This window comes from Tasmannia lanceolata, unplaced genomic scaffold, assembly GCF_043159265.1.
Source record: "Tasmannia lanceolata isolate RefF3 unplaced genomic scaffold, GAP_Taslan_0.1 ptg000019l, whole genome shotgun sequence".
Classification (NCBI taxonomy): Eukaryota; Viridiplantae; Streptophyta; class Magnoliopsida; order Canellales; family Winteraceae; genus Tasmannia; species Tasmannia lanceolata.
In genome coordinates this window covers 7,706,891-7,728,213 of record NW_027518696.1, presented here as the reverse complement: position 1 = coordinate 7,728,213, position 21,323 = coordinate 7,706,891, and the positions used below count along the sequence as shown (strand labels likewise).

Genomic DNA, 21,323 nt, shown 5'->3' with positions numbered 1-21,323 from the left:
CTTCCACCCCTATAGTTTAAAACGTGACAAATACACCCCTGTAGTTTCAATTTGTATAATCCTATCTATGTCAGGGCCCATCAAATGAACGCTTTGGATCATCCAAACAATGTGGGGCCACATTATTTGGATGATTTTTTGGTAGTGTTTGGATTCGGGTATGGGCCCACATTATTTGGATGATCCAAAGCGTTCATTTGATGGGTCCTGACATAGATAGGGTGTGCCCAAAAAATCAGCTCCACTAGATCATCCTAACCCTTCAATCTGTGGACGAACCGTCAACTGAGGGGTCTACATTATACAAATTGAAACTAGAGGGGTGTATTTGTCACGTTTTAAACTATAGGGGTAGAAGTGGATGGGTCAGAAACTAGAGGGGGTGTAAATGTAATTTTCCCAGAAAGAAAAAAAAAAAAACTTCGCGTGCTAAACTAAACGTTGCACAATTGGCTGCAAAAACGTGCCACGTGTCATAAATAGATTATGTGCACTGTGGTGCTCTACAAGAGTTTCTGGCCAGAAACTCTCTCTCTCTCTCTCAATTGGCTGCGAAACGTGCCACGTGTCATAAATAGATTATGTGCACGACTTTGTAGCCAGAAACTCACTCCCTCTATCTCTCTCTCTCTCTCTCTCTCTCTCTGCAAATCAATGGCTTCCTCCTTCATTCTCCCAACTCTCCGATCCTCTCCTCTTCACAAATCTACCTTCCTTGGTAACCCTACACCAACCCATCTTTCCAAATCCCCTTCACTCCTCAAAAATCTTCAAAAACTCTCAACCCACTCTCTAACCCCATCTGCAAAATTCAATCTCTTTGAACTTCTAGGTGGCAGAGGACTCTGTAATGGAGAAAAAGGAGTCCAACAAGAGCTCGAAAAACCCATTCAAACCCCTCCAAAATCTCCTTCAAATCAAGAGACATCAACTCTCTCTTCCTCTTTAAACATTGATGAAGATGCCTTTGAAAAGGAGCTTTTAGGCCTAACTGGGGGCTTCCCAGGTGGTGAAAAAGGATTACAAAAATTTGTAGAGCAAAACCCATCTCCAAAAACGACAAGTTTTGAAGATTCAGATACAAAAATGGGAATTGGGTTTTTGAATTCGAAGCCAAAACCGCCTAAATTGCCACTTCTGATGCCTGGTATGATTGTTATTGTGAAGAATCCACGAAACGCGTATCATATGTATTGTGGAATTATTCAGAGAATCACTGATGGGAGGGCTGGGGTTCTTTTTGAGGGTGGGAATTGGGATAAGCTAATCACGTTTGAACTCACTGAGTTGGAACGGAGGGACAAGGGCCCACCCATGGTGAATCCTAAATCCGCTGTACTAGAGTCTCAATTTGAGAATTGATCTTTATTTCTTATTATTGTTTGTTTTGTTGGTTTTTTTTTTTTTTTGGTACCTAATGTTGCTGATGTGTTTCATTGATCCTTATGTAAATTTTTATATACTGATTGCTTTGCTTTTCATCTTTTTTTATAGAGTAAAACGAGTTTCTTCTTTCTCCAATTCATGTTAATTGAACTGTAAGTTTTTCCTTTTGATGCTTTTGGATGAAGGAAAGGGGAACTGTTTTCTATTGTTTTTTAAGCAGAAAACAAGTAAAGAAATGGTCACCTATATAAAAAAAGTAAATAAATGGTAAACATGGCTAGGGAAATTTCGGTCTGAGATCGCATGAATTCTTATTTTTTGGAACCCGAATGGTGATTTGGATTGATTATTTTGAATTAATTACTTGTTTGTACATTGATTATACTTGATGAATTCCACAATTCGAAGTTAAAATAATTTCTCTTCATACATGGAAATGGTTGGTTGTCAAACAGCAATTAGATCTTCAAATTAATTTTTAGTGCAGTTCTAGTCTATCGGTTACATTTGTCTTCCTTTATTTGTTTGTACGAGTTGAATTGGTTTTTGAGTTCTATGATTTTATCTTGTTGCAACCAAATTATTTTCTGTTTCATAAGTTTGTTTGTCCTGTTGATGAATGATCACTAAGATTAGTAGTACCATGTAATTACTTTACCCTAATTTCAATATTTGTATTCTGGGCCTTGGTTTTAGGGTTATGTGACACAATTAAAGTTTCAGGTTGTAAGAGTGGTCATGGAGAGAAAAGCTTGTAACCCTAATCTTAGAGATGGTGGAAATTTTTCTCATTTCCCCATGGCTAAGAGTGGCTAAACTGTTTGATCAAGTTATTAGTCCTAAACCGTTCTAAAAAACTTAAAGAGCGGCGATATACAATTCGAATCCAGGGTGCTGAAGACTGGAAGACTGCCATCAAGATAAGGGAAGGTTTGTTTGAATGGTTAATTATACCTTTTGATTTGCCTAATGCACTTAGAAACTTCTTGAGAGTAATAAACCAAGTGTTGTGACCTTTTATGGGATATTTAAACACGGTTTATTTCAATGACATTTTGATTTGTAATCTGGATGCAAACCCCTCTTGTACAACATTTAGAGGACCTTTTGAATAAGTTACTGGTAGAGAAGCTATTTGTCAACCTCAAGAAGTATATATCTATGGCATCTAAAGTGATCTTCCTTGGATATGAAATCTCTAATAAAGGAATCATATCATATGAAGAGAGGATAAAATGCAATTATCGAGTATCTTTCCTTCCTATTCGCGTGCGTGATAAGTAGAGTACGCCCATGTGCGTATCGTCGCCAGCGAACTATGGGAAGCAATTGCAGAAAGACAACAATTGTGCCATACAACATCCCAGCCACTGTGTTTTTAGAAGCTGTGCAAAGTGTACCTTTTTTGTTTGGCAATTTGGCCGACGGGTAAACATAATGAAATTTGTCGAAGGCTGCTTGGTGGCTTTCATCTCTTCAAACTGAGATTTATGCTGATGCGGTTGTTGCCACTAGAAAGGATCGACTGGATTGGAGCCATTTGTGGGCCCTGCTTGATTAAGGGTGGGATTTGGTTGCTGAAGCAGAGTAGAGGGAATCTGAACAGTGGCGGAGGTGGCCACTTACTGCGTAAATGCTTGAGGTGGAGCTTGGATTTTGGTTTGAGGAAGGGTGGTTATATATGGCTTACTTCCAAAGAATCCATTTTGACTCGCTCTAAAGTTTTGGCAGGTGCCTAACTGGAAGGCATTTTGGGTAGCTAACGCCTCAGCCCGGATTGAGAGGACTAACTAGGTCCCATCTGCGGGAACGATTGAGAAACAGAGGGTCAAGCTGTGGGTAAGGCTTGTCAAACATCAAAAGGGAATGTGTCAAATGTTGATCTTTATACTTCATTGCCTATCCCTTTCTACTCATGAACTGATATTTATATGAATTTTATTCTTTGCATTATATGGATACCACGATGTTTGGATACTGTTTTTGTTGTTGTTGGCAGGTTCTTCAAGATAGTTCACTTCATATCTTGCAAAAATCACGCTTGAAACAAGTCGCGTGGCTGATTTATTCTTCAAGAAAGTTGTTCGTTATTATGGTTTTCCCCCCAAAAAAAAAATTATTCAAATGGAGAGTAAAATTTTATTGGCTACTTTTGAAGAAGCTTATAGTGAAGTTGGCTACTTAGGGACTGATTTGAAACCCTTATCAAAACCGATGGTCGAACTGAAGTTGTTAAACGAAGCCTTCACAATATGTTGCACGCTCAATTGAAATCTTTTGAAAATTTGAACTTGGTTTTAACTAAAATATAAATGAACTTCAATTGTTGGCCTAATTATGCCACATGATTTTCACTATTCAAGTTAGTTGCAATGTAAAGGACCTCTTTATCATATTCAAGTTCCTAGGCTTGAAAAACCAAGCAAGAAGGTGGATATGCACCTTTTTTTTTACTTGGGTCAGCCAGCTCCAGTGTATCTTACGGCAGAGGGGCTGATGTACTAAACGTGGGAAGGATTCAACGGGCCTGATTGCTATGTACACTGCTGCGGCTGGCTGTCCCATATAAAGCAAAGGGGCGCATTTATCATTTCTCTCATCTTGTCTCAAACTTTTTCATGGATGATAGGAACAGTAATTGGGAGAGCTACTAGGAACTGCCTTGACAGAGGCCTGTCTTTGTTCACCGGGCTATTCTCCAAGGAGATGCAAGCCAAGATTTATTTTCTCCACGTAGACCCAATGGATAGGATATACAATAAAGGAGAGATAGTCAATCCATTCAAGATACATTATCCAAGATACCTAATTCTACGAACAGCTTTGTTAAAGTATAAAAGATTAAATAACGCCTTCTCCAACCACTTAAGCTTTTGGATTAACTTGTTGTTTCACATGGTATCAGAGCAAAGGTCCTGAGTTCAAACCTTCTTGATATAAAAAGTCAACATGCAATAGTCGACTCAAAAGTGGGGTCACATGTGCCACTTGTAGGCCAACCCAAGAAAAAGGGGCCACATGTGAGGGGGAGTGTTAAAGTATAAAAGTTTAAATTAACGCCTTCTCCAGCAGCTTAAGCTTTTGGAGTAACTGATTGTTTCACAACCTTAATCCTCGTGTTATTTTATCCTTTAATTAGGCCATCTAATCTCTGTCATGTGTCTTCTCTAGCTCTAGGGTTGTGATAAAAGCTGCATAAAAATGATTTTTCGGGCCGTGTTTGGGTGCCCATAGGCCCTATTTGGTCGGTTGCACAAAATTCGTCATTCCTTGGAATTTCAAATATCGACGACTACGTACGATTCCTTTTTTAATTGCCAATATCATATTGAAATTCTACTTAACTTCCCAACATGGTTTAGACATCATTATTGATTTTTACCCATGTGACATTAATATCTTCTTCGCTCAAATTCAAACCAAATTTTACTTGAATGGTAAAAATTTGGTAGAAGAATGGTCTCATCTTCTCTCTCTCTCATCTATCCTGACTCTCGGTATTCCTAATGACACGCTACTTTTTCCGCTACTCTCCGAAAGGACTGCTGGGGAGTTGTATCCGTGTTTGGTTGCCAACTACCCAGGCAATCTATCTAGGGGGTTTTATTTAGATCTGGGGACCCAGCTCATCATCATCCCGTGTTTGGTTGTGTAATCACACATTCGACCCAAATTCAAAAGCCCAGGTTTCAGCCTCTTGTGGGGTACAAAATAGATAGTGGCGACCAATCTGTGCGATATTCGAGGGCAAATCTCAGCGGAGGTGATTGAAATCTCTCTTTTTTTTTTCTACCCAAAATCCCTCTCTACAAATCCTCTTTACTTCACTAGATCCTCTTTACTTCGTTTGTTGCTACCCAAAGCTTCCAAACACCCACTGTCTATACAATCGGTTTAATATGTGGTGATTCATGGTCAAAACTTGGTATTTTCTTTGTAATTTCCAGCCATTTTGGTAATGTTGTGGGTTTCTTATTTTGAACAAGTTCTTCACAGAAATAAAGAAAATCACAATTATTTTAGTTCATGTTTGGAGTACACATGGGTCATATTAAGTATGTTATCATGGTTTTCTTAGATGTATTAGTTGCTGCCCTCCTCATTGAGCATGAAAATTTTAGCATAATATCAAGGTTCATGTGATGTAGACTTTGCAAATGCGATATTAAATTGGCTTTGTTCTCTTGAGAAAGGCTTTGGAATTAGAGTAAAATGAAGTAATTGTGATTAATGATAAGAAGAATCACATTAAGGCAATGAATGAACCAACTGCACTCAATACATTGTGTTAAAATAAAACTCCTGCAATTAACAGATTCCTGACAGACTCAGATAGTAGAAAATATCACTGTTAGTAGTGTAACAGCAAAGATTCTAATTTAAGGAGCATGCTAACACAGGGTTTAAGCCATTCTTGGATTGAAACATAGGAAAGTATTTCAGTTTATTTAGATGGCTCATTAAACTGTCTACACATGTTAATACAGGTTAATGTATCATATTCATATGTGAAGAACAACAGATTGTTTTTTGCTACAATCCTTATATCCAATTGTTTTCTGCTGAGAAAACGAAAATCAATGAAGTTTTTGAGTTGCTGATAAATGCCCATAGAGGAAACCAATGCATAGTGAATTAACACAGCAGAATTCTGCTCTTTTTGGACCCCCATTGGGTTTTTTGCTGAGCTTTTTTTCTTGTTCGGTTAAGTTCTTCACATCCAGTTGACAAGGTGCTGAGGATTTCCATCCAGACTTCAAACCAGATTTAGTTTTCAGTAGAAATCATCAAATTCTTTTACCGGTAAAGTACAGGATTTGTCACTTTGTTTCATTTCCTTCAATTTGCTATGGTGAAATTACATGCAGTTCTGCGGTCAATTGCCATTTAATGTGGTTAATTTCAGTCCTATTTTTTAATGTTGAGTGTTGAGTCTGTTGACCACCCATGACCCATACCTCCGTTATTCCACATGTTTAGTGACATGGACTACCCTTAGCTCACTTGTCCATCTTTTGGTAACTACAGTTGAAAGGGAAGATTGTCTATACTTCTAGAGCTAGAATGAGCTGATAGCAAAGGAATCTTTTGGGGACAAAGCTGAACTTCATTTTGGAGAGTTTTTTTTTTTTTTCTGCAATCCTTTGGTCCCAAAGCTCTTGTGATTGCATCCTGACCACTCAGTTCGCAACTAATCTTGAAGCCAGCCTTACAATACTGGATTGACGACCCCCTGCAGCAATACTGCATCACTCTCGACAATCAGTGGCCCAAAATTGTTGTTAGCATACCATTTTAACCCAAAGAGCAGTCCCCTCGTCTCAGCCTCATTTGCATCTCATGTCCCCGCCGATCCAGAATACGACATGATGTTTCTCCTGTAGGAGTCTTGAAGTATCCCACCAAAACCCGCAGGACCAGGATTCCCAAATTAGATACGATCAAAGTTTAACTTTAGCCAGCCCTCAGTTGGAGCAGACCATTGAGGGGTGATTAATACTCGGGTCTTTCTTTCATGCAATATTAGTGGACATCTTTAGTGCTATAATAAAACCTTTTCATTTTTTATTCTTGGTAGGTAAGACGGGGTTTGGATGGACTACTACCAGCTTTGATATTCATTACAATCTGATTTATTCCTTTCCAAGAAATGATAGCTGTTTCACATACACATTGATTTTTTTTTCTTACCTTTACTTTGTAAAAGTTGGATCTTTCACGACACAAGTTTGAGTATTAAAATTGCAAGTCTGCTCTATTATGTATTAGTTTTAGTATCAGAAGCTATGATACACACGGTTGCAAGGTTCCCAGGAAACGACGTTCCCTAGTACTTTTGATACCTAATTAGAGTTGACATGAAACGGATCATGGAAGAAGACGTAACGTATGAATGAATGAATGCATCCCCTTCCAGCTTCAAAAAAATGCCCGGCGCTAGCGCCATAAACGCCCTTGAGCCTGTAGCTGAGTCAAATCCAACACCACCCCACCACCCCCCCTCTCTCTCTCTCTCTCTCCCCGCCCGGGGGGTGGTCCCCACTCAAACATGGCCTGATTCAGCTCCTACCTCGCTGGACGCTGCAAGATCCTCGCGCTGAATGGTGGATCTTGAATACTTATTGTCAGTTCCATCAGAACTTGGGCCACCCAACAGACCTTTGTCGAAATCAGAAAAGTTTAGGACCAACGAGGGCAAAAGTTTAGGACGTTAACGTAACCGATGAATGAATAAATGCATCCCCTTCCAGCTTCAAAAGAATGCCTGGCGCTAGCGCCATAACTTGAGCCCGTAGCTAAGTCAAATCCCCCCCCTCCCCTGTCCTGGGGTCCCTGCTCGAACATGGCCTGATTCAGTTCCTCCCTCGCTGGACGCTGTGAGATCCTCTCGCTGAATGGTGGATCTTGTTAGAGGTTCTTTCTCTGTCCCAGCTTGGCATTTCTCCTTGCCGTCCAAGGATTCAAAAGGATTGCTGGATTCTATGGAAGAGACCCCCTAAAGGAACTCTTAAGCTCAAGATGGATGGAGCTTCGAAGGGGAACCCTGGAGAAGCAGGTGGAGGAGGAGTTATTCGAAATGAAAAATCAATGGTTATCTTAGCTTTCTCTCTTTACTACGAGAAAGGCACTAACATGGTTGCGGAAACTCGTGCGCTCTTGGACGAGCTCCGCTGTTGCAAGGCCTTTAATATGAGCAAGATGATCGTGAAATCAGATAGCAAAGTTCTAATCGATCTCATCGACGGGAAAGGGCAAATCCCTTGGGCAATCCAATATCTCTGGAAAGAGATTCAACCACTCCTTTGCATTTTGTCTCCCACTTGCAATCACCAATTCAGAGAGGGAAACTCAGTTGCAAATGCCCTTGCAAACTTCGGCTGCTCATCAAGATCCAATTTGTTCTATCCCTCTCCTGGGCCTCCATGCCTCGCCTGGCAAGAGGGGCAGCAAGATGTGATGCACTTGGCCTTCCCAACATCAGAAGCAAGATCAACTAAGGGCACTCTCCTTTATAAGCACTGATTGTTGTCTTTTTCCTATGGCTTTTGCCTTCTATTTTGTCGAGTTAGAGGCTTCCCCTCCTCCTTACTCTCTTTCTAGGGCTACGGCTTCCTGTATTGATGGCTAGGAGGTTTCCCCTCCTCTTGTATGGTCCCGACTTTTTATATATAAATTTGTCGATCCGCCCCGGGGTGGTTATCTTTCCGGGTTTAAAAAAAAAAAAACACTTGTTGTCACTTCTATCAAAACTCGGGCCACCCAACGGACCTCAGTCGAAATCAGAAAAGTTTAGGACCAACGAGGGCAAAATAGTAGTGGCGGATTCAGTAGCGCCAAAACAGAAAATGCCGCAAACCCCAACGAGAAAATGGGAGTCTTAAAGGATTTCATGCCCAAGTTGCCACTTTTGAAGTATCAGGGTATCATATTAAAACTGGTAGCTGATGGCATTTAAATGGTTGGATATTTCAAGTCTTGCAATATATTATATATGCAGCACATATTTGGAAATCGCTAGGAATTGCAGGGTTGGAACTTGAAAGTGGTACCTTAAGAAGAATGGAATTCTATCGAAGAGCGTCACTAGTGTTTGCAAAAATTCAACTGGGTTGCCTTGGAAAACAATTGTAAGGCTCCATTCTTTCAATCTACTTCCCAAGTTTACCATTCAAAAAAAAAAAAGGTCTACTTCCCAATCTTACATTACTGTGTAATTAAACCCTTTGTTTTTTAATCAGTGTTAGGTATAAGGAAATTTTATACTGTGAATGCGCACACCGATCTATGTGCGCATTCACAGTATAAAATTTCAATTCAATTTTCCCTTTTGTGCAGAGGCCATAATCTCCAGAGTTGCTCAGAAGAGAAGTTCTACCTTCAAATGGTCTCCACAAAATGTTTGCTGAATCATATTTAACCCGCTTAACAGACCAATAAATCCATCCAAGATATTGTTCTACATTACCATAATATTAGCCCATTTTTACTATCTTAATCGCCCAAAACAAAAGATAGAAACCCCGGCTTAGGTGTGGTGACTAAAATTTATCAGAAAGTCAAAATTTCTTCGTCGTCCCGTGCGTCACACGGTTCTTTTTACTAGTATATATGCAATGTTCCAATGAGGGTGGGTGGGATTGAATGAATGTATTGCTACTAGTATTGTTAAACACATGTTATTTCCTTTTTGTTGGCTTTATATAATGGTTGTTATTTTTATCTTCTGACATACTTATGTTAATTAATTTATAGGCACAACATGGGAGGTACTGGTCCAAAATGTCATTGTGGAAAGGGTTATATGACAGTGGGAATGCCACATAAGGGAAAAAATAAGGGCAGATGGTTTTACCGGTGTCCCTTTGATCTGGTAATAATTATCAGCTATTAATAATGAAAATAGTGTTCCTGCGGAGCTGCTCAGATTGCTTATCTTAGCAGCTGCTTCAAAAACTCATGTGGCCCCACATTTTTTGGGTGATCTAGACCCTTCCATGGATAGGGTGTGTACCAAAAATCAGCCCTATAGGATCATCCTAACCCAATCAAAGGTGGAGGGGAAAATGGATAGACACTGTTTCTGACCATTTTTTCCCTCCACAAATGGCAGGGTTAGGATGATCCTAAAGGCCTCATTTTTGGTACACACCCTATCCATGGAAGGGCCTTCCAAATGAATGCTTTGGATCACCCCAAAAATGTGGGGCCACATGAGTTTTTGAAGCAGCTGCTCAGCTGTGCAAGAACACTTTACTCATGAATAATTACTTTTATGAGAAAAATAGAAAACAATAAAGTTTTTGTTTATGCAGGATCACTTTGCATCATTTATTTGGGTTGATGAGTACTTTGCAGATGAATTAAGAGGGACAAACACCGACGAAGATTGCTTTTCAGATGAATTAAGAGGGACAGACACCGACGAAGATTCTCAACGTCTGATTAAGGAGCACAAAAAATGGAGAAATTTAGGACTTGCCGGATGTGGATGTACTTGTTGCTGTTGTTTTATGTGGTTTATTTTGTTGGTATCAGTTGCTATTATGTTCATTAAGATGCAATTAGAATGATTAAAGCTTTTGGTAAAAAAATACTCTCACAGCAAGTTATGTGGATTATGCTAATTTATCATTAGTAAACTACTTTCCAACATTCTACGAGCCGTGCATCCAACCGACACATTTTCTACTTTTCCAGCATTACATTTGTCATTTACATGCAACCAAATGTCACATTTTTTTGTACTTTTTCTGCATTCTATGGGTCATTTATGGGCATTCAAACAACATAAAAACTTACTCTCTCCCAGATATTTGCCTAGACAATTCTTTTCTTGTCTCCTCCGTGTTGACTTCTTATCCAATTACATTTACGAGGGTCCTCTGCATCCAAGGGATTTGCTAGGGACTTTTGCAGAAATGCAAAACTTTGCGAGCTATTGGGTATTTCTCTGCTTGATTCATAAGGAGTTTTTCTCTACTCTTGTCATGGGGCAGTAAAAAACTTGAATAGGAAACATAAATTGAGCCTTAGGCACATTGAGTGGAAGAGTAATTTGCCGCAGTTCACATTCACCAATAAACACAATTCCAAAACTCAAGAAAGCATCAGATACTTTGTTGATCATTATGAGAGTTGATGTTCTTGGATTTGAATTGTTAAAAGATGTGCTTGCCGAAGATGATTTTTATGGCAAAATTATGATTGAAGTTGAATAAGGTTATAAACCCAAATATTTGCTAGTTGATGAATATTTTTTAAGGGAACTTGTATACTTAAATAAGTGCTTGTTGCTAAAAATTGTGTATGAAATGCATAATGGGGGCACTTTGGAAAGGAGAAGACTGTTGCAATGGCGAAATAAAATTTTGCTTTATACTCCGGAACCGCTAATGTCGTTGCGTTCGGTCCCTCGCCCTCTCTCCGCTCGCCTCACTTCACTGCTCCGGACGGAAGCACTCTAGCAGGGAGAGGTTTGTTTCCGACTTCCTTCGCCCTCTCGGTTTGGTTGTTCAATTTCGGTCCCTCTCTCCAAAGGGTCCTCACTTCACTCGAGAAAAGCATTGCAAACTAGAGTTAGGGAGAGGTTTTCTTCTTTCCAAATTTTGAGAGAGATTAGGCACAAGTTTGTGCAAAAGTGTCAGGCATGTCAAACATCAAAAGGGAGCACCTAAAATGTCGGTCTTTATAGACCATTGCATATCTCTTCTTACCCATGGACTCATATTTGTATGAAGCTTGTTCTTGACCTTACTGTGTATGGATACCGTGAAATTGTGATAGTATTTTTATTGATGTTAACAGGTCCTCCTAGATGGACCACTTCATACCTTTCAGAACCACTCTTGATGCAAGTCAAGTTGCTGATTTATTCTTCAAAAAAGTTGCTCGTCATCATAATTTGTTTGAAGAAGCTTATGGTGAAAGTTAGGGACTGATTTGAAGTGCAGCTGACCCTATCATGCACAAACTAATGGTCAAATCGAAGTTGTTAACCAAGCTTTTGCAACATGGTGTGCGCTCAACTGAAATCTTTCGAAAAATTTAGACTCGGTTTAACCTAAAATATAATTTAAGTTATATTGTTCGCTCAACTGCGCCACATGATTTTCACTTCAAGTTATTTCTTAGTTGCAATCCAAAGAACATCTTTATCATTTTTTGAAATGGTGAAATGGTAATAAAGTATATTGATGAATAGATAACCGAGGAGGTCCTCCAAGATTACAAGGCAGAAGAAACAAGAAATACAATAAACTCAAGGAGGGAGGAAATCAAACCACTCTAAAGCCGCCCTACTAACACCTGATCTAGCTAGAGAATCTACCTCACTATGGCAGATCTCCTTACGGGTTTAAAAATAATTGAGTTAAATCTGAATATCTCCTCAAAGGACATCTTTATCCTCTTCCAGTTCCTACTGTTTGGAAAACCAAGCAAGCAAGGAAGGTGGAAATATTGTTGCTTATTTCATGTCATTCATGAAAAGTTAGAGAATATACTATACAATGGAATATCGGATATACTATACAAGCATGATAGTCAATCCCATGGGTGCATTAAAGACGACACTATCCAGGATAACCAATTCAGGAACAGCTTAATCCACTTTTTATTTTATCCTTTAAATTACAGGCTAGACCATCTCATCTGTGTCATGTGACCTCTCCAGCAAAAGTATCGTGATAAAAGCTGCATTAGAATGCTTTTCCGGGCAATGTGGGGGTGCCCGAAGTAAAAGTAGCGTGTCATATTTTCCTCGGGAAAATGAAATGAAGGTTTGTCATTTTCTTAATACTACTTTAGTTGGGATTATCATATTGTTAAACCTGCTTAGAGTGCTGTTTAACATTCTCTCCATGCTTGCTGCAAAATAAAGCAAACAAGAGACAAGAGGCATCTATCTGGTACATGTTTTGGATCATTTGCTTTTTCAACTAACGCACTTTCCAAGCAAAGATAGGCTGTAATTAAAGAAAATCTCTCTCTAGAAATCATCCATGTGGAGCTTAAGTAATGTCATAATTTAAAAATGAATAATAATTTTATTTTCATTTTCATTTAAATGGTAGAAAAAAAAAATCATGGAAAAATACCCACGATTTATGTTATTTGTAATTAATACGGGTGCCTGTACGGATTATTCCGCTGCTAAAACAAAAGGCCCGTAACACACGGATGGCAGAGACGAGAGGGAGGGGATTATCAATTTCACAGTAATAGTGGTTAGTTGTTTATACAACCCCTTACTCGATCAACAGCATCGGCCACTCCAAGGATTGGTAAAGGAGGATAGAGATTCTCATGCCAAACAACCTCGATCGGGCATAGTTAGCATGATAATAGTGAATAGTTTATACAATGAGCCACATGTAATACATTATTAACTAAATTTTTACTCCCTTGTTTGGATAATGGGCTTCTTAAATTTTATTAAAAACTTACACTAGGGATATCAGCTTTTTGGCGTCACGCTGGCTATTAGGTAAAATGAAAAGCAATTGTTCTTGGATCTATAAATAGTATGCGTTGCACGTGCCCTTTAAAGCCATTAAAATATGGGACCTTCTATTTACACCAGTATGGCTTGCACGTGCCCTGTACACCACATTTTTTTGATAGAGCCACTCTTTCTCTTTTTTTGGAAGCTTTAGGGCCAATTTCTTTAGCCGTAATAATAGTTTGCATAGAATTTTATATGGATATAATTAGGGCTGCAACAGGGTCGGGTTTTTCAAAACCCTAGCCCAACCCTGGATCCCATTATCTCGGCCCTGACCTGCCCTGACACTAAGTCAGGGCCGAAAAACCTCAACCCATTGCTCGCCCTACAGGACTTAGTGCTGGCCCTGGCCCGCCCTGATTGGGCAGGGCCAGGCCGGCCCTAATTGACCCTAGTGCAAATACCTGTTAAGAGTGCCAAAAATAAAGCAACCACTTATCATATAGAACAAAATGATCAATAAACAGAGAAAGGGAACAAAATAAGACAATATGAATTCAACAACATGACGGGCAACAGAGACAATTATTAATAATAATCTAAAGAATCATCAATCCAAGATAATAGAAAACATTAGCAAAAGAAACATGCACAGATGGTTCAATTCTATAATAGAAAACTTAGGATCAAGCCGGGTCAGGGTACCCGAGGCATTAACCCATAACCCGAATCGACCTGAGTCAGGGTCTAAAAAAATGAATCCTGACCCGCCCTCAGGGTTGGAAAATCCAGCCCTGACCCTGTTTGGGCTCAGGGCGGGTGAGGGCTGACAGGGCCAAACTTGCACCCCTGGAAATAATCTTATATGAACATAATGATTATAATGGTTTTATAACTATCTTAACTACTGCTTTCCAAAGTTGATTAAAGTCTACCGTAAAATCATTTATTTCAAATAATCACCAATTTTGGTGCCCCTTTTCTTCACATGCATGAAAACAAGGAGAGGGGTGTAAACCTATCAAATCAAGTAGAATGTAAATATAAAAAAAAAGTAGATTAGGACATGGATTAAGCAATAATGGTAGCGTCTCTAACACAATTAAATTATTTCCCAATGCACCAAAAGTCTACAAATCTTGTCCAACAAATTATAATCAACAAATCCATAAGACAAATCACCCTTGCCGGAATCAGACATTCCGGCAAAAGAAAGACAACCTCTCTTACTTCTTAGGAGCAAACCTACTCTTGATCTTCTCCACTTCTTTAGTCCCCACTTGGAAAGCCTTAGTCAACACATTATCCGGCACCGGCGGAGTCGCCGCAAAGAGGGCGGCTCCGATCTGCTGAGTCCCCGGCAATTGGCTGTTGAATGCCGAGATCACGGCCGCGGCCACATTGCCATTGTTCTTTTGGAAGTGGATTAGTCCTCTTGGAAATACGAAGATCTCGCCCGTCATGATCGTTTTCGAGATTAGAACATTCGCGGTTGTGATGAATCCTACGTCCAATTGGCCTTCGAGGACGAACACCATTTCGGTGGCACGTGGGTGCGTGTGGGGAGGGTTTAGCCCGCCGGGAGCATAGTCAATGCGGGCCATGGACACGCCGAGCGTGTTCAGGCCAGGGATTTTCTCGACGTTTGCCGTGGTTACTAATGAACCAAAGGTGGTGTTGGTGGCTCCTGGCTTGGCTATTCCAGCGAAGAAGAAATCTGTTTCATTTACTTTGTCTTTGCAGGGGAATCCGTTGATTTTAATTCCTGTAATTTGATCATATAAGTTAAATTCGTGTTGGGTTTGCAGTAATTGAGCAATTGAAAATGTTGAAAATGTATGATCTATTGACGAGTTAGCCTTTGATAAGTAAGAAGCAATGAATGGACAAATAACCTTTGTTGGGATCTAAGAAGTAATAAATGGGCATACAAGGGTTTTTCATTCGAACCCGTTGATTTTAATCTCTGTAATTCAAATATGAACTCTTAATTCATGTTGGGTTTGCAGTAATTGAGCAATTGAAAATGTACAATCGATTTGCAAGTAAGCCGTCGATAAGTAAGATGTAACGAATGCGCATGGGCAAATAAGAGAGAAAGTTCCATATGAGTCCCAATTCATGTTGGGTTTGCAAAGCAGTTGAAAATATAAGATCGATTTACAAGTTAGCCTTTGATCAGTAAAAAGCAATTGATGGGCAAATAACTTTCGTTGTGAATATTAATTGGGCAAATAAGAGAAAAAGGTTACGTTTGAGCATACAACATATCAGAGACAAGGAGTGTCAAGATATCTTCAGAAAAGGGTTTTTTGTTTGAAGAGAAGCATAAGCAATTTCCTTTTTGGGTTTCCTTGGAAAATAGTTTGACTCTTCAAAATACCCATTTCATTCGGTTTATGAAAATAGGTAGTATGAGAAGAGGCAGAGGTAACTAAAAAGAGGAATTTCTCATATGGAAATGACTATAGGTGGAAATGAGCTCATAAATCGTGTTTGGTTTTGCAGAAATTTAACAGCTGAAGGATTCTTCACTTAAATTTCTCCAATAGTCCAATACCCTTTTCATTTCATGCTTGCAAATGAGTAGAGCAGAGAGAGAGGAAATAAGAGAGGTGACCTGCAGCAGTGTTGGCAACACAAAGATCTTGGAGCATGTCAGGATCTGCAGCATTAGTGAACGAGACAAGAGCAAGGAGAAAATAGAAAGTAATCAAGGCTGCCATGGTTTGGTAGAGAAGAGAGGAAGAGAGAGATGTAGAACAGAGGAGAGGAATTTGAATACAGAGAAAAGAGGGATGGTGTATTTATAAGGGAAAGGGGGTTTGGTTTGGATTTTGGAAGTTGTAACTTGTAGGGCAGTAAGGGTGGCTTTATGTAAAACTGAAGACAAGTAGAAACCAAAACTAAAAGCAATAAATGAACATTGACCGCTAGCTTTTTGATGGACCACAACGTAAATAGGATGTGCCCAAAAAATTATTTCCAAAGGATGATCCTAACCCTCCGATATATAATGGAGCTGCTTATCATGGAAACCTCTATAGATCGGAGGGTTAGGATCATCCTATGAAAATGATTTTGTACATTGTTGCCTCATTAAATGGACGGTTTGGATCATCCTATATGGTGTGGGCCGTACAATACTTTTTGAAAAAATAGTAGAATTTACGGGCTTATACCATACAAAATATCTTGATATTAAACAAGGGTTGATACGAGAAGAGGATGAGAAGCTTGATCCGGGTCCACCCACATGGCATTAGTGTCATCTGGACCTTTCATTTTGTGGGACCCACTATGAAGATGACATGATTAGAAAATCGCACTTGATTGATGATTCATAGTTGTTCGATCATTCCCTCGCAATTGGACGGTTAGGAGAGATTGGAAAATGATCTACATTAATGTTCACTTGATGTACTCTACAAATTGTGAAGCAAGATGGGAGTTGGCCAATAGCATGTCTGCAAAGGCAAGACCGAAAACTTCATATTATCTTCCAAACCTACTTCACGTAGGCCCAACTCTCCCACCTCTTTCTTTCCTCTATTTTCTTCTTCTTTGTTAATGAGATGGAGACTTGTTTTGTGACTGTCCCAAGCAGCCACATCAATGCTTCTACGTTTACCAAATTATGGATACGTCTTTAAATTGAAAAATAAGGATATCATTATCATGACAAAAATATATCGGAAATTTGATTTCAAAAGAGAGGGTTGTGAGCATAGTTAGCAGAACATATACGGCTGCAAAATTGCAAGCCAAAAAGGCAGGTTTAAAGATGAAAGAAATTATCCAACAATCCAAAGGAGAAATAGCAAATGGAGAACCAAATCTAAAGAGAACCACTACACAAAGTCATAATCAGGAGTCCCAAAAGGTCATAGGGGGCATACTATGTGAGATCAAGACCGTTTACCTTGTATGGCGTGGTGAGACAGCCCACAAGTAAGGCATATTTGTTGGGGAGGTGCTGATCTACGACCACCCTCTTCCTTCGTCTTTAGGAAAGGAACTGTATAATAGGGGCGTGATAGGGGCGAGTCTCTTGCGCGCAACGGCTTTTCAGCCAGCCGTTGCTTGCAGGTCCATGGAAGAGGGCATTTCCATCGCGAAGGATTCAAAGCAAGGTCATGATGTGAATCCCCAGATTGGTGAAGTTATTGTGGACAATTCCATTGATAAGTTAGCTGTGCTCTTGAATATGGAAGTGACTAGGGTTGAAGCTATTATAGCTGAAGTTGAAAAAGAAGGGCGTAAATGTCTTGCCCATGAGAGGACCATAGCTAGTGATGATGTCACTGTTTATCCCATCAATCCGGAGCTGCCGTAACTTGGGCTCATCATGCTATACTCGCGGGGAAGGAAAAACGAGCAGTTTACGCTTTAGTAGCTACCGTTTCACTGGCTCTAGTATCCACTGGCTTTCAAGGAATGGAATATTACCAAGCACCCTCCACTATTTCGGATAGTATTTATGGTTCTACCTTTTCCTCAGCAACTGGCTTTCATGGTTTTCATGTGATTATAGGTACTCTTTTCTCGATCATATGTGGTATTCGCCAATATCTTGGTCATCTGACCAAGGAGCATCACGTTGGCTTTGAAGCAGCTCCGGCTTGCTTATCGGTCTGTTCTTCATATGCGTTCGTCGGGCATATGTGTTCTAAGGCTTCCTCACGGTGCGTGGTGTCTTATCTCGGATCTGACTATGCCTGGTTGTGGGGCTTACTGTACCTGCTTCTCTGATCATTCTTCTTTGATTCATGTTTTATTGTAGAATGATGAAACTGAGATGAGAGTAGTCTTCTTTGATGAGTTTGTTCGAGGTGAAGAGTAAAGATGAGAGGATGAAAGTATTATTGAGGCCTCTAATGAAGGGTGATTCCCTAATGAAGCGGAAGTGAGGGCTATTCTCCAGGGAATCAGGTTCATGTCGGAAAGAGGTATAGACAATCTTATAGTGGAGGGTGATCCCTAAATGTCATCAGATGGTTGGAAGGTGTATTCCTCGTTCTTTAGAGATTTTCAGAGTTTTTTTGTGAGATCTTGGATTGGATTGAGGGTCATTTGGTTCGATTTCATCGTGTTAGAAGGTCGGCAAATGGAGATGTGGATCGCCTTCTCGAGCAGGAGTGACTAAAGCGGACTTAGAATTTTTATTTTATTTTCTTCCTCCTTGAGAAGTGTCTCTTTTGTTGTTCTACAGTTCTTTTTCCTTTTCATCTCCAGACCCATGGCTGCTTCTTTTTACCCATGGCTGCTTCTTTTTAATAAAGTTTTAACCATTTGGGTCTTTTTAGAGTGTGAGGAGGGTCTCCTTAAGGAACCACATGAGAGTACGATCGAGACCTAGTTGTAGAAGAGACCTAGTTGTAGAAGTAAAAATGAGACTTACACGTGCTCTGCACCAAATATTTATACATTTTTTTGTCGTTTTATACAGCTGAAATAAGAATTATACCAACTGCTATATGTATATTGATATTCGAGGAGTGCTGATATCAATCTACTACATATCAATAGATGGACGTCCATAAACCAAACTGTCGGCCACAGAAACAATAATAATATGAAATATAGAGAAGAAAGAGAACATAAATAAAATGAAGAAGAAAGAGATAGATATAGAGGCCATTGCCACCCCTCCATCCTTACTCATACGGATCTCCCTCCTACATCTCATCTAATTTAATCAAGTAATTATTTTTTCCCATTTCTTCATTGTCACTTGGTCATTTGATAATGGGTTATACAGCAGTTATACACCATGGCCATGCAGATAAGGCAATATGTTAATGGAGTCCTTAGATTGGGTCAACAACTTCCTTGTTTGTCGTTGGGTTTCATCTTCGGACACGTTTCTATATAATATTTTCATTTTATTATGAGAAATCAAATCCTAAACTAAATTTGGAAAATGTTATCTAGCGACAATCATCCATTTTGATGCAATTTAGGGGCAGTTTGGATACACGGATTTTAGAATCCAAGTTTTAGTTTGAAAACAGTGTAGAAGAGGGTTCATGATCAAGCTGTTGTAGACAACGTTTCTTGGATTTTAAGTGCGAATTCCAGGTTTTAGAAATCTATCCCCCATCTTGAGATTTCTAAAACCTGAAAACATGGGACGGTCGCTTGCTCTGTTGCTGTCGAAAAGAAGGGAGAGATATCAGAAAACGCCGGGTGGTCTCCTTTTTATCTTGTCTCGCATTCATGATTTTGATGAAATCCAAGATTGTAAGATCCGCGTATCCAAACGGCCCCTTAATGTGTTAGTATGATTGAAGAGTCTCAGAAATTGTCCCACTGTTTGCACTAGTCATTGAACTACATTAGAGCATTTCTCCAATTAGGTTGTGACGCTAGCATGTCTAATAATTTTTTTTTTCAAAGAGAGGGAGAGAGAGTTTAGAATTTTCAATTTTATTATGGTTGCACGGAGGAGCTACTAGCAAATCACATAGGTCCATCGCAAAAGGCATTTCCCAGCTGGTCTGTTGCGAATGAAGACAACAGCTTTTGTCTCCATTCACGAGGTGAGTGGTCTGACATATGAGAGACCATCCGCAAAATGCCTTTTGCGATGGACGCTAGCAATTCCCTATCACATAATAGGGATTTGCTAGGCAATTTCGCAACACCAATTTTGCGGCTGGCTTTTGCACTTGAGAATAGCCACACAGGTTGACTTTTTAGCAGATTTTCACATTTAATTCATCTGAGGTGGGGCTTCTATCTGTGAAATGGCTTTCCGCAAAATTGCCTAGCAAATCCCTACATAGCAATAGATATGGGTAGTGGTGGGTGGGAGATAATTGATATTGACAACTAATTAATAGTGAAACCTATCGAGTTTTATGAGAATTTATATGATGTCAGCGGATGCTTGTAGTTCATAAATATATAGTGGGGCCCACCATGTTCTAAGATCCAAACCATTCATTTGGATAAATAACTAACTTTCCAATGGTTGCTTAAGTTATTTCCCGTTGATTTTCTTTTCAGGAAAAAAAAATTCTTCTCATTTTTGAGAAAAATAAATCAATCTTGCATATAAGTTAATTCCTTTGAGAATTTTTTTTCGATTATAAGTAAGTTTTTTTTTTTTTTTTCCTGAAATGGTTGTTTGGCTATATTAATAAAGGAGAAACATGACCGAATGGAGACCTCAGGAGACACATGAGACACTCCTTCGCGAGCTAGACGATCTGCACCTCCATTTACCGAGATGGAGACCTCAAGAGACACTCCTTCGCGAGCTAGACGATCTGCACCTCCATTTACCGAGATGGAGACCTCAAGAGACACTCCTTCGCGAGCTAGACGATCTGCACCTCCATTTACTGACCTCCTGACATGGAAGAAGTGAACCCGATGACCCGATTGACTTTAGTTTAAGTTTTTTTCGCAACCCACGCAAAGTAGGGTGCATTTGGATGTACACCTAAATTGTTGCTTGGGTGCAATTTGTATCCCTGCTCTTTGGTTATATGCTATGTTTTTCCTTGGAAAATGAGTTTCCCAAAATTTGGTAATACATTTTTCATAGGTGACACCCTATAAAAAGCTAAAAACTCCCTCTTAGTACATATGGGTCCTCTCTATAGTAGACAAACCTTACCCACTCCAACTTCTATTGTTTCCTTGTCTCCTCTGATAGAAACGTGTGAAGACTTTAAATCTAACAACTTGCCTTTCGATAATACGATATTTTTAAGAGTCCGGATGGCTTCATCTTGCACAAAAAGCCAGAGAGAGAGAGAGAGAGAGGTCCCAATTGATACATGAGATCCGTGAGCGGGCCCAATTAGGACAGGAGGAACAGAATCTACCATTCTCGAAAGATAACGAGCCCTTTGGACTATAGTGAGGGAGGATTTGAGGGTTTTAAGGATGAAGATCAGATTCTTCACTTGTGCAGCCCAATTCTTACCGTAGCTTTTGGTCATATGGGTTAGAGAAGTTGTCCAAAACGATTAATAACAAG

At 39.6% G+C, this 21,323-nt stretch overlaps 2 protein-coding genes across 5 annotated transcripts; one reads left to right on the top strand and one right to left on the bottom strand.

Annotated features, from left to right (window-relative positions):
- The first annotated feature begins 584 nt into the window (after positions 1–584).
- Positions 585–10,539, top strand: NDHS (NAD(P)H-quinone oxidoreductase subunit S). 4 transcript variants are annotated; one of them, XM_077362585.1, is made up of 3 exons: positions 586–1,317; positions 9,640–9,757; positions 10,243–10,539. In XM_077362585.1, exons 1-2 carry the CDS (start codon positions 655–657, stop codon positions 9,709–9,711), a joined length of 735 nt encoding a protein of 244 aa, XP_077218700.1. In that variant the 5' UTR covers positions 586–654; the 3' UTR covers positions 9,712–9,757; positions 10,243–10,539. The 4 variants fall into 4 exon arrangements, 3 of the variants coding, with proteins under 3 accessions (XP_077218698.1, XP_077218700.1, XP_077218699.1); XM_077362584.1 differs by having other exon boundaries at positions 10,200–10,539; XR_013236904.1 differs by lacking the exon at positions 586–1,317 and adding an exon at positions 4,978–5,149 and having other exon boundaries at positions 10,200–10,539.
- Positions 10,540–14,401: 3,862 nt separating this feature from the next.
- LOC143852784 (germin-like protein 5-1) lies at positions 14,402–16,168 on the bottom strand. The gene is made up of 2 exons (XM_077362385.1): positions 15,951–16,168; positions 14,402–15,095 (listed from the first exon to the last, which is right to left on the bottom strand). Exons 1-2 carry the CDS (start codon positions 16,054–16,056, stop codon positions 14,557–14,559), a joined length of 645 nt encoding a protein of 214 aa, XP_077218500.1. The 5' UTR covers positions 16,057–16,168; the 3' UTR covers positions 14,402–14,556.
- Positions 16,169–21,323: the final 5,155 nt, after the last annotated feature.

Bases quoted from the DNA above. Each gene is read 5' to 3' on its own strand.
- NDHS (XM_077362583.1), top strand. From the start codon at position 655: ATGGCTTCCTCCTTCATTCTCCCAACTCTCCGATCCTCTCCTCTTCAC. The intron at 1,318-2,109 runs GTGAATCCTAAA...TTAAAGTTTCAG, and splicing joins GGGACAAGGGCCCACCCATG to GTTGTAAGAGTGGTCATGGA.
- LOC143852784 (XM_077362385.1), bottom strand. From the start codon at position 16,056: ATGGCAGCCTTGATTACTTTCTATTTTCTCCTTGCTCTTGTCTCGTTC. The intron at 15,096-15,950 runs GTCACCTCTCTT...ATCAAATTACAG, and splicing joins TGTTGCCAACACTGCTGCAG to GAATTAAAATCAACGGATTC.